We start from the raw sequence: 13,348 nt of genomic DNA, 5'->3' as shown, positions 1-13,348 counted from the left end.
TTTCTGCTGGTAGGATTGTAACATTTGTACCCTTTCTGAGTGTTTGAGTACCTAATGAAGACACATTTGTGGGCTCGAGGATCTAGTTTTGACCAATGTTTCCTATGAATATGAACATATGCAGCACAGCCAAAAACCTTAGGTGGAGACTTTTTATGAAGACTGAGTTTGGAAAGAAATCAAACAAGGTATGGATAATACTCTTATTGTTCAAAACTCTAGAGGGAAGCTGATTGATTAGGTGTGCTGCTGTCAAGACTGCCTCACCCCATAGATATTTTGGTACATTGGACAAGACAAGAGTGTTAGAGTAACTTCTAGGAGATGCCTATTCTTGCATTCTGCAATCCCATTTTGTTGAAGTGTGTCAAAGCAAGAAGATTCATGTATTATTCCCTCCTGCTGAAAGAAAGGAGTAAGGGTTTGATTGAAATAATCCCTTGCATTGTCAGATTGGACCCTTTATATTCTCTCCCCAAATTGAGTATTAATAATTAGGTGGGAATGAAGAAAAATTGTGCTAACCTCAAATTTTTCTTTCATGAGATAAAGCCGCATTGTTCGGGTACAATCATTTATAAATGAAACAAACCACCTAGAACCATTCACATTGGGAATTGGAGAAGGTCCCTAGATGTCCGTATGGATTAAAGAGAAAGGTTTATTAATTTTCAAACTACTTGCAAGAAAAAATGCACGATGATGTTTTGTCTAATTGACAAATATCACAATGGAAACTCTCAACTGGAAACATGAAACATATGTTTTAACAAAGGAAAAGGAGGATGGCCAAGGAGAAGGTGATGAATCCAAATCTCAGTTTTGTTTGAACAGGAGGGGCATTGAGAAGAGTAGGACAACATATGTTGAGTTCTGTTCTCTGAATCTTCATTTTGGTCTTCAAGATAGTGCAGCCCATTCTGCTCTTTAGCAAATCCAATCATCCTCCCCAACGTTAGATCCTGAAAAACATAATGAGAATAAAAAAGGTGATTTTGCACATAATGAGAATAAAAAAGGTGATTTTGCACAGGGCCGGCCTTGGGCATAGGCTGTCTAGGCAGCCACCTAGGGCCCATGCCCATTTTAAGCCACTAAAGGGACCCATGCCCATTTCAATTTCTAGATTTTAAATTAATTAAAAAAATAAAATTCATTAAAAATAGTAAATTTAAAAATTGAAGAGACGTTAGGGGGGCCCATGCCCATTTCAAACCATTGTAAATTTTTATTTAATCTCAATCTCTCACCTTTCTTTTATCAATAATTAATCCCATGAGCTTCACTACAATTTTTAATTAATCTCAATATCTCACATTCCTTTATTAATAATCAACCCATTCCCATGTGTCTGGCAGTGGCACTCATCCCCTCACAACTATTCCATGTATTTTTAATTAATCTCAATCTCCCCATTGTATGATTGTATCACAACTATTTCCATGCGCCTGGCAGTGGTTGCGACTCCATCGTCTTCCTCAGTTCCTTTTCTTCTTAATTTTTTATCCATCCATTGTCACTGGCATCTACCATCAATCTGCGTAGGTCTTCAATCCAACCGATTTCACAACTACGCCTTCTCTTCAGCGATTCCATTTTCGTTCTCATCATCCCGTTGTGTGACTTATCAGATATATCTTTTGATTTTTTTTATTAGTCCTTAAATTATCAATTAATTTTGTGTATATATTTCAATATTTGTGATCCCTTTATTATTAGTGAATCTACATTAATGGATTGGCGATGGTGTCTATTGAAAAACATATGTTGGAACAAATTAATTGTAATAGTTTAATTGTTGATTTTTCATCTAAAAAAGCTAAAAGAGTAAATTTAAAGTGAAATATTGTGAATTTTATATAATAAAAAAAATGTATTCATATTAATTTTATTTTTAAATATAGTCGTAAAGGGCCCCATGAAAAATTTCGCTTAAGGCCCATAAAATTTCAAGGCCGGCCCTGATTTTGCAGTTTAGGTGTTTGCTGATTTTGTGAATGGAAATAAGGTTAGCAGATAGATTCAGCACGTGTAAGACATTATTCAACAAAATTGAGGGTTTAATCAGATACTGTCGTGGCCTGAGATAGAAATAGGAGACCCATCAGCCATAGTGATCTTTGGGTTCCCACTAGAGGACTGATAGGTTTCGACTTTGACAAGATTATTGGTCATATGATTTGTTGCACCAGAATCAATAACCCATGGATTTGACTGTAAACTATTTGAAACTTTAGAAGGTTCAGTTAAGAGACACATACCAACTTGGGCTAGAGAGCAAGAACCCAAAGACTTGTTGAGAGTCTCCAAAAGACTACGCAGTTTTTCAACCTCCTCCCAATTGAATTCCTTGTAACTCCTCATTGTTGGTAATCGGCTTCTCATGAGTAGGGCCTTCTTTATTTGTTAAATTAGCTTGTCCACGTTGCAGACCCTTAAATCCACCATTGTGAACAAGAACTTGGGCTTACCATGCAACTTAAAGCAGTTCTCTCTTGTGTGGTGTGGTTTCTTGCAGTAAGTGCATCACAACCCGTCTTTATTGGACTGTTTTATAGAATCCTGCCGCAAACTATCATTCTACCTTGTCCGAACTCTCCAGCCTTGTTTCCTCCTTCACTGTACCTCTTTTAAATCAGTGCAGATCCTTCAGCTGAATGTGGTTCCAGCATAATACTCCTTCGGCTTTCTTTTGCCTGGATGATTGCAAAAGCTTCAGTTATAGATGGTAACTGATCCCTTCCAAGGACCTGCACTCTAACCTGATCATACTCCATATTCAAAAAAGCCAGAAAATCAAATACTCACATTTAACAAATTCCTGCAATGTCTTCACATCATCACTGCATTTCATCTTGAGATATTGATAGTGGTATATCTCCAGCCAAAGACCAGTCATGACATTGTAGTAATCAGTCACGGACATGGTACCTTGCTTCATGGATGAAGCTTTCGTCTTCAATTCATAGATGACTGCAATGTCTTGTCTGTTGGAGTAAGCGTGTCCTAAGTAGCCTTTGCTGCAGTGAGAAACATAACATTCTGGCAAATTTCTGGTTGCATGGAATTCCATAACCATGACATAATCATGGAATCCTCTTCATCCCAGGCATCAAATTTTGGATCTCCTGTACTCATACTAGTGTCATTCAAATGGCTTATCTTTCCTCGCCCCTTAAGGTCCTAACAATCTAACTCCATTGCAAACATATCTTCCCATTAAGGCGACAAGAAGACTTCATGCTTTGGAGTTCACCACGAGATCCATTTGAGGATGAATTGAAAACAACAACAACCGGGTTGGGGAAAGTGGCATTTGAGATGTCAGACATAATGACCAAAGGGTGTAAATAACGGTGAGGCTTGAACAAAGAAAGGAACAGTAGTAATGAAGGCTAAAAAGAAATCAGAAGTGAGGAACAACTTGGTTAGACAATGAAGGCCTTGAGATGGGCAATGAAGACCCAATAACAACCAAAGACAAAGACCCAGTGGCTGAAGGCAGCGACTTGTTACCAGAGAGAGCAGTCCAGAACAGGTTGCTCTGATACCATGTGAATGTTTGGATTCTTCTCGGTATTCCTTATAAAGAAGTTACAGTATATATAGCTATATGTGCTGTAAAGGGATATATCTTATATAGAGATCATATCCTGATTTACAAAGGATAAAATAAGGAAACAAATCAGCTAAATATACGGATATACATTAGGAAACAAATCAGAAAAATAAGGAAAGAAATTAGGAAAATATTGGAGAGATTTCTGGAGTTCAACAAAGACTATGTGATGATCCATATTTGCCCAAAGAGGTTTCCCCTGGGAACCATCTCTAAGTTACCAAACACTAATGCATGGAAACATCAAAAGGGTGCCGTTTCGGTATTTTCAAAATGTTTCCTACCTTGAAATGCCAAGAAACACCAAAAAAACGTTTCTAAGCCGTTTTTGTAATCTTGAAATGTTTCAGGGCTATTTTGCAATATTGGAAATGCATTTTTGTTTTGCAACCACATTAGAGACGGAAGCAATTCTGTCTTTACTGTCCAGGCGACTACGTTAGAGACAGAAACAACTTGTATTTATGTTTTCTTAAATGGATAATGAAATTTATGTTTATGTTTGATTGAATAATTATTTTTATAATTTTTATATTAAAAATTATATTTAATAAAAGGCCCCTATATTTTTTTTTACTTACATGTTCCCCTGTGATTTTATTTCCTACTTTTTTGGAAAATGTTGTTTCCCTGTTTCTATTTCATATCGTATCCATTTCCCGTTTCCATTTTTATACAACCTAGTTACTAAAGACATGTGTCATGAAATAGAAATATTTGTTAGAATTTGTGGAATAGATACTGATACCATTTTAATTATAATTGAATTACATTAAGGATCTATGTTTTCATTATCTCTTTCTTCTAGTAATGGATGAAATTACTAAGCACGTCCAAGAAGAGATGCCTCAATGTATGCTATTGCAAATGCCATTATATTGGTGGGTGAGAGTCATGATGCAAAAGAAGGCATCCTAAACTCAAGGTAGGAGGGGCACATTAGAATCTGGAGGTGTCACCAGAGCAGATAAAAAATTGAATATATAGAATCTAAATTTAGGAAAACTAGATGATTATTATGGTGAGACTTGAAGATTAAGTTATTCTGAAAAAGGTAGCTTAGAATATTTTGGATAAATTGTTCAAAGAGATGGAAATATTATTGAAAATGTTAATAGATTAAGGAAAAATGGTTAAAATGGATAAGTACTTCACAATTTGTGATTGAAAAATCCTTTTAAAGCTAAAAGGAGAGTCTTATCATATGGTTATAAGACCAACTTTGTGGTATGGCATGAAATTTTAGGTAGTAAAGCTTCAAGATCTGCAAAATATGAATGTAATGAGATGAGGCCATAATAAAAAAAGAAGACATTAAAAATAAGGTTTGAGTGAGGGTTATTGAGAATAAGATGTGTGAGACACGGTTAATATGATTTGGTCATGTGAGAATAAGACCCAATGGTTGCTTCTATGAGGAGAGTGGATGGAGTGAAAAATGTCATGGTCTTAGACATGACATGGGATATGAGGGCCTTATACAATATAAGGTCATAGATAAAGATGATTGGTGAGCTAGAATCCTTGTGCTAGATGTTACTTAGTGAGATTAAAGCCTGGTTGATTGTTGCCGTTATCTTTTATGAGTGATATTTTCTAATGTAAAAAATGCTTTGAAATTTTAAATCTATGTTCATCTTGGTAATATGAAGCTGATAATCCTGGTAGCAATAACCATTGCCATTGTCTTTGGTTATTTTATTTCTTGTTCTTTTCCTTATGATTTATGATGATGCATGTGAGTTAAAAATAACTATGATTCCTCAGTATTACACCTAAAACAGGCTGGACTCTCAGTCCATTTGCTGGTGCTTACAAGAACATAAAAACCACTGATTCTCACTTCAGATGATAATCTTTTGACATTACCAGTCAAATTTCCAGGTTTGAAATTACTAACTTAAAGGCAATGTTTACAAGCTATGTAATGTAGTAACACACCCAATTATAGACTACTGATAAGTACCAAGGGAAAAGTTGTACATAGAATGTCAATGTCAATCATCTTGATGTTTGTTTGAAGTTAGAGCATATCAATTTTCCATTTGTTGCATTTCATTTGTTTTATGGTCTTTAGCATCTCTAAAAGTGCAATCGCAATTCTTCATGGCCTTGTTATTACTTGCAAAGTATGGTCCTTATTGTTTTAATGTTCCCCGGACTGAAATTAGGTTAGGACATCTTTTTATTGTTGTAATTTTGCATATGATATTGCAAAGATAGGGTCATCTTTTAAATTTGATCTTGTGATTATACAAAAACAACCAGTGTAAGATATTTGAAAAATCAAGTAGATGCCTGGTTCCTTAGGTATATCAGATTAACTTATGATTGTCAGGTTTTTGAGGTTACAGTTCAGGACATTGTGATTGTCAATTCACTGGCCATAGTGTGTTTTGCTTCTACTTCACTGATAATTGAACATCTGTTCAGGTCGTTATAGATGGATATTCAGCACCACTAACAGCTGGAAATTTTGCAAAACTGGTAAGGTAGTGGAATCTCACTTTACCCTTGAAATTTTTATTGAAGATAAATACAGTAGAGAACTGCATGGTTACTCTCTATCTTCCTTTTATACATTTTTTGATTGGTTTGGTTGGTGGATTTAGAATTCTTCATGATGACTAGGTTAGGGGATTCATAATTTTTGATTGGTTAGGTTATTGGCAAAAAGGCTCAAATAAACTCTGCTTATATAAGCAAAAATTTGAAGAACCTATGCATGTACAAGGATATAGAACTCCCTCCAATAAATGCACAAAAATATTTCCTCTAAATTAAGTATCTGAGCTACCTCTAAGAATCTCCTATTTGTTTCTTGCAAAAGCACCAAATTAATACAAAAACAACTTTCCAAGCCAACCTTTGACTTTCCTGGAGCAGCTGCCATAGCAAACAGTCAAATGCTTATTCATGGAAAGAGTCAAAACCTACTAATACTGCTGATGCCAGCACTAAAGAGATTCCTCAAAGGTTTCCTTTTTCTTCTTCTTGTTCCTTTCCAAATGTTTGTTTGTTCTTCCAGTCTTGTGGCAGTTTTTAAGTGTCATCTGCTGCCTGTTATGCAATCCAGAAAAATTTTAGTTTCACTAAGTATTATTATGCCAGGTTGAGGTTTAATTTCATTGGTTGTTTTATAGACATACATGTCCAAATGAAATAAAGCAAGAAGAATTGAAAAAGATGAAAAATAGTGAAGGTTTGATTTCAAATGGACGTCAAAAGCAGCAGGCCAAAAGATAACACAACATCCAGATTTTCATCTTCTCTCCTGTTCTGTTTTTGTAAAATAGCTCCAAAAGTTCAGAAGATAATCCAAATCAACGTGTTTTAAGTTTTAGAAAACACTTGGAAATTTGAGATTAAATACAAAATCCCCTATGGAGTGAGGGACCATTCTCTTTTCTCAACATGTTAGTTCTAATGAAGTCTCAACATGAGATGCCTTGCAACTTCATTAAGCCTTGTACTTGCAGAAGTCTTTCCATTTATCATATACGTTTAAATCTTAAAACAATATTTACTTGCACAATACAACTCAGTAAAAAGTGGTAAAACTGTGGTTTAGGTGGTTGATGGGGCATACAATGGAGTGAAAGTCAGCTGTACTGAACAAGCTATTCTATCAAAAAGCAGTCTCGGAAATAACAGTGGTTACAGCGTTCCCTTGGAGATAAAGCCATCTGGACAATTTGAGCCACTGTACAGGACAACATTAAGTGTGCAGGTTGTACACAATTTTTTCTTTTCCAGATAAGAAGCTTTGTTGACATTTTTTCATTCTTAAAAGACTTAACAGATATCTATCTTACCATATTTCCAGTAACATTTCCCAATTTTCTATAATGAAGGATGGGGAGCTGCCTGTGCTTCCACTATCTGTATATGGTGCAGTTGCTATGGCACACAGTGATGTCTCTGAGGAGTACTCTTCACCAAATCAGTTCTTCTTTTATCTTTATGATAAGAGGAGTGTAAGTAGCATTACTAGTGCCTTTTCTGGGTGTGAATGTCTTTAATTGTTTAGTCTAGAATACAGTGCAGCCAAGATAATATATTTCAAATAAGATTATAAATCTGAGTTTCCTATGTTAAATATATGACAGGCTGGCTTAGGGGGATTATCTTTTGATGAGGGTCAATTTTCTGTCTTTGGGTAATGTCCTTGCAACTTTTGTAGCAGTAACCTGTTTATATATTTACCCTATCTGTTTCTTTTTGAGTTTTGATTTGCTTTGGTTGGTTCAAGCCAATTGCATTGTTTGTTTACGCAATATTTATTTGCTGGTGTATATAGATACACAACTGTTGGGAGAGAAGTTCTTCCTCAAATTAAAACTGGCGATGTGATTCGGTCTGCAAAGCTAATAGAAGGTCAAGATCGTCTCATAATGCCAGAAGAAAGTTAATCTGCTGTCATTTCTGACTGGAGCTTCTTCGCATTCCCTTGAGTTCATTGCCAACTTCGGATGTCATCACCCTGGCTTCCATGCAGGCTTTGCTGTAAAGTTGCTGATTTTTTCCTTGCCAAAAGAAGGTTGCTAATTTCCTTCAAAAATGAGTGGAACCCCATCCAAGTGTACAACTAAGAGTTTCATCTTTTTCTTCTCCCCTCTCATAAGAAACTGAAACTGTTTTCTAGATTTCTACAATACCATCTCAATTGTGTTAGTGTCTCTATTGTTATTTAACCTTCTATGCCTTTGAATTTATTCAATGACCTATGTATTTTCCGCGAGTTTTTGATACTTTTGGTGGCAAAATCAACTCATTTTAGTCACACACACAAAAAAAAAAAAAAAGGCAAATGAATTTGGTGGATGAGAGATATTGATCAAAATTTGTGCATCCCATTGCATTGCCAGGTACAAACAAGAATGTTGAGTATCATGGAGCATCAACACAAAGCGTTGCCGTTTTGGAACCAGGTGGCAACCACACACTGGCTGCTCCAAAATGCTACTGTTTTGGAGCTTGTGTGCTTGGATAGCCAAAACGTCAACCTCCCTTGTCGTTCCAGTTTGTGGCACGTTTGATTCTCCTGTTGCATTTTGTTGTGTCGCTTGCAACTGTGGATACCGTTGATCTGATCATTAGGCGCATCTCCCTCGTTGCTTTGCTTTATACTCTACCTATTTATATCCTTCTATTCCTTGAAATTTGAGCATCAGTCGGGTTGTTTTTTGCTTAAGGGTTTCCTCTCGTTTTCTCTCTATCCATGTTCTTCTTCTTCATTTTCTTTGGATCCTTAGGTATGCCATCTAATTTATTTGTGATCTTGAAGCGTTTTTGTTAGAGGACTAGTGAGTGTACAGTAAGGGTGCAAGTTTTGTACAGTGAGGGTGTAAACATTTTTTGACTAGTGCAGTGAGCTCTTTTCATCGGAGCTCAACGTGGATTTAGCCCTATTTTTTAGGGTGAACCATGATAAAATATTACTGTGTTTTTTTCTTTTTTGGCTTACTGTTTTTGTGTATGTGCATGTGTGTACTTCTAGCCTTTGAATATTTGTTTTCAGATTTGTTTGGGTCTAAGTGTTGGAGGTGGCCGAGCCTATTGCTCGTCCCAACAATGGTATCAGAGCACAATTTTGGTGTTCATGTCTTAGGGTTAGGTCCAATCTGAATCTGGGTTGTTCAAATCTAGAGTTACCTTAGTAAATAGAAACTTTTCAACAGTCTTAAACCTCAGATGCCTTGAAGAAAAATGGACAGGTAGGAAGTTGAACCTAACCTAAACTACCTTAAAGTGTTTAGTTGTGAAGCCTATGCATACCAATCTGAGGGAAAACTAGAGCCTAGGTCCATGAAATGTGTGTTTGTTGGCTATTAAGAAGGGATGAAGGGTTATAGGCTATGGGATAGGCATTTAGGTGATGTCTTTTTTCCTTACAAATTAACAAATATGGATGCATGTACCAAACTCAGAACCCCAGATGATTATGTCATAACATGTGGTAATCAAATTAAGGTGGAGCAACTAGCAAGAGTTGATGATCGGCTAGTTGCTCCTGCCTCTCAAGAACCTGTGTACAGGAGATGATCCCTTACTAGTATCCAACCTAGATCAAACTTCTAATCATGAAATTGATTAGAAAAAGCATGATAATGATCTTGAGATTAAGGTGGAGCAGCATGACTCCCTTCAGCAAAATCTTAGGGACTATCAATTAGCCCGAGACAAAAGTAGGAAGGCTGTAAGATCTCCTGCAAGATATGTATATACAGATTTAGTTTTTTGTGTCTTGATTGCAGAAATGAAAATAAGGAGTAGTGGGCCATCCAGTTATGAGGAATCTGTCAGCTCCCATGACTACACCAAGTGGCAGCAAGCTATGGATGAGGAGATGGCTTCTTTGATGGCCAATGGAACTTAGAAATTGGTTCCAAAACCAGAGAAGTAGAAGTTGGTTCAATGTAAGTGGTTATTTAAGCTCTAGAAATGTATGACTCCCTCTGACCCAATTAGATGTAAAGCTAGACTAGCAGTAAAGAGATTTACCCAAAGGGAGGGCATAGATTATAATAAAATTTCTTACCTGTAGTTAAGTTTAAAACTATTCGCATGGTGCTTGTTATAGTTGTGCATTTTGACTTAGAATTGAAACAATTAGATGTCAAAACTCATTTTCTACATGGTGATTTTGATGAGCAAATATATATGATACAACCTGTTGGGTATATTAATTCTCTTCATCTTGAACATGTTTGTCTGCTTAAAAAATCTTTGTGTGGTTTAAAACAATCCCCTAAACAATGGTATGCAAAATTTGATAATTTTGCTATAGGGATTGGTTTTCTTAGAAGTAAATATGATAGTTGTTTTTACTTCATACTCTTTGATATTCATGTTTACTTGATTTTATATGTAGATGATATTTTATTGATTAGTAAGTCTAAATCTAAAATCTATGAATTGAAATCTTTGTTAAATACAAATTTTGACATAAAAGACTTAGGACCTACGAAGAAAATTTTGAGAATGGTGATTGAGAGAGATAGAAGTAGATTTTGTTTAAAGATACATTATCATGACTGTTTATTGAAAACCATATATAAATTTGGCATGTCTGAATGTAAACCTGTAAATGTTTCTTTGGCTTGTTATTTTATTTTATCAAAGTCACAGTGTCCTTCATCTGATTTTGAGCTCATTAAGATGGAAAATATTCCATATGCAAATGTGATTGGAACTATCATATACTCAATGATTAGTATCAGACCAGACCTTGCATATTCAATTTCATTACTCAATAGGTTTATGTCTAATCCTGGGAAACCTCATTGAGATGCTTTGAAATATTTGTTGAGATATATTAGTGGTTATGTAAATGTTGGCTTAAGTTATAAAAAAATGTGTGATGCACTTGATCTTGTGGGTTTTGTAGACTCTAACTTTGTAAGGGATTGGGACTCTAGAAAATCTACCACTACTTTCTTTTTCGCCTTAGGTGGTAACTGGATCAATTAGAAGTCATAGTTGTAGCCTCTGGTTGCACTGTTTTCCACTGAAGCAGAATATGTAGTAGTGACAGATGCATTCAAAGAGGCTATATGGCTTCAAGGCCTACTAAAGGAGATCCATCTATTGCAAAACAAAGTTGTGGTGTTTTTAGATAGCTAGAATGCTATCCATTTATGCAAAAACCCAGTGTATCATGAAAGAATCAAGCATGTGGATGTGAGATATATACCATTATGTGAGAGATCAGGTGGCTAATGATGCTGTGAGGATTTAGAAAGTGCCCACTGAAAATAATCCAGCTAACATGGGAACAAAAATAATGACTGCAACCAAGTTTAAACATTGTTTGGACTTGCTGCATGTCGAACTTAGTTGAAGGGTAGACCAACAAGAGTGATGATCGCAAGGATTAAAACATGCTGCACTATTGTTGGAAAGCGTGACCTCGAAGTGTTGAAACTTCAAGGTGGAGATTGTTGAGTATCGTAAAGCATCAACACAAAAATGCCGTTGTTTTGGAACTAGGGATGAAAGGTTAGGTGGAAACCACACACTGGCTGCTCCAAAACACTGTTGTTTTGGAGCCCGTGTGCTTGGACAACCAAAATGACAACCTCCCTTGTCGTTCCAGTTTGTGGCACGTTTGATTCTCCCGTTGCATTTTGTCATGTTGCTTGCTATTGTGAATATTGTTGATCTAATCATTAGGCTTATGTTTGTCATTGCTTTGCCTCATACCCTACCTATTTATATCTCTATTCCTCAGTATTTGAGCATCAGTCGGGTTGTTTTTTGCTTAAGGGTTTCCTCTCGTTTTTTCTCTATACATGTTCTTCTTATTTATTTTCTTTGGTTCCTTAGATATGTCTCTTAATTTGTTTGTGATTTTTAGGCTTGTTTGTTAGAGGATCAATGAGTGTACAGTAAGGGTGTAAACTTTTTTTCGACTAGTACAATAATCTTTTCTCGTCGAAACTCAATGTGGATGTAGCTCAATTTTTGAGAGTGAAATACGGTAAAATCTTACTATAATTTTTTTTTTGACTTACTGTTTTTATGTATATGCGTGCGCTTTCAGCTTTTGAATATTTATTTTCAAATTTATTTTAAGTCTAAGTGTTAGAAGTGTCAGAACCTATTGCAGTCTAAGTGTTAGAAGTGTCGGAGCCTATTGCTCGTCCCAACAAAGAAAGAGTGGTAGATGGTGTTCACTGGCTTTGAAACCATGCAACAAGTTCAAGGCCACATGATTGTGTAGAATGGGTATAACCAGAAAGAGACATTTCAGCAATATTATTTTCGACTTTCAAACTTGGCAAGGATATGAGTGAGGCTGTTTGATTGGTCACCCATATATTCTGTGGACTAGCAATGGCCAGCAACAGCAGTTTCGGATCATTGTGGGGCCCCCAGATGGATTGCGAGAAGTTGTTTTCATACACATTTTGTCTTTCTTTTGACTTGCACCAGAAGAATAAGATTCACACAACTCTCGGCCATGGCTATGGCTGGCACCACCGGAGGTGGGGTAATGCATGGGCCCTCACTGCTTAAGATCCTCACAATGCTTTCACTCACCTGCACCTTACAAGTCCCAAATCATTGACAAGATTTTCAGTTAACCAAAAAGCTTGTGGTTGTGTTTTGACTTGCAAGCTTATAGTAGTGATGGCCGGCCATTACGTTAAGATTTGAGGTTTTGGCCTTCAAGTATGGTACTATTCAATTGTTATTTGGGTTGTGATTTGTTATATAATTTATGATTCATAAGTTAAAAGATAAAAAAGGAATTAATTACATTATCTCTAATAGTTTCTTTCTATGGGGGACTTTCTTTGGGTTAAAAAATAATATGTTTTTATCTTTAATTATTTAAAATTTACTTTTTTTATAATTAATATAATATTCCCATTTTAAATAAAAATAAAAAAAGAATCCTAGAAATTTTTTTATTTCCTATTTTAAAACTAACTTGTTCTTCAAGTGGGATCAAATTATTGGAAAAAGTTAAGGAAACAAAGAGAAGAACAATAAATACGACTGACTTTAACTTGTGTGGACTACGTTCGTTATCCTCGAACTGCCAAAATGATCCCCTACATCTCACCCCACACTTATCCCATGCATTCATCATCCTCAAACCTCACGACAAAGTCAAAGGCCACCTGTCCAACACTGACCTCGACTTCACGCAAAAGCCCTGTCTCGCGCGACACACCAGATCAGCAACAATCCTCCACGTATTTAATCGCTCTCTGCACC

At 36.0% G+C, this 13,348-nt stretch overlaps 1 protein-coding gene across 3 annotated transcripts in view; it reads left to right on the top strand.

The window, feature by feature from the left end:
• Window positions 1–8,450, top strand: part of LOC127811575 (peptidyl-prolyl cis-trans isomerase CYP37, chloroplastic) — a 42,717-nt gene extending 34,267 nt beyond the window's left edge. For 2 of the 3 annotated variants that reach the window (XM_052351558.1, XM_052351556.1), the window contains exons 8-12: window positions 6,053–6,106; window positions 7,191–7,349; window positions 7,474–7,596; window positions 7,729–7,778; window positions 7,920–8,450. In XM_052351558.1, the coding sequence (XP_052207518.1) occupies window positions 6,053–6,106; window positions 7,191–7,349; window positions 7,474–7,596; window positions 7,729–7,778; window positions 7,920–8,031 (498 nt within the window). In that variant the 3' untranslated portion in view covers window positions 8,032–8,450. Of the gene's footprint in view, window positions 1–6,052; window positions 6,107–7,190; window positions 7,350–7,445; window positions 7,597–7,728; window positions 7,779–7,919 lie in introns of those variants that run through there. The other variant, XM_052351557.1, reaches the window with a different exon arrangement.
• Window positions 8,451–13,348: the final 4,898 nt, after the last annotated feature.

The sequence above is a fragment of the Diospyros lotus genome, chromosome 10 (genome assembly GCF_014633365.1).
Source record: "Diospyros lotus cultivar Yz01 chromosome 10, ASM1463336v1, whole genome shotgun sequence".
Classification (NCBI taxonomy): domain Eukaryota; kingdom Viridiplantae; phylum Streptophyta; class Magnoliopsida; order Ericales; family Ebenaceae; genus Diospyros; species Diospyros lotus.
Note: the sequence above shows the minus strand (reverse complement) of the source record. Positions and strands in the feature narration are given on the sequence as shown.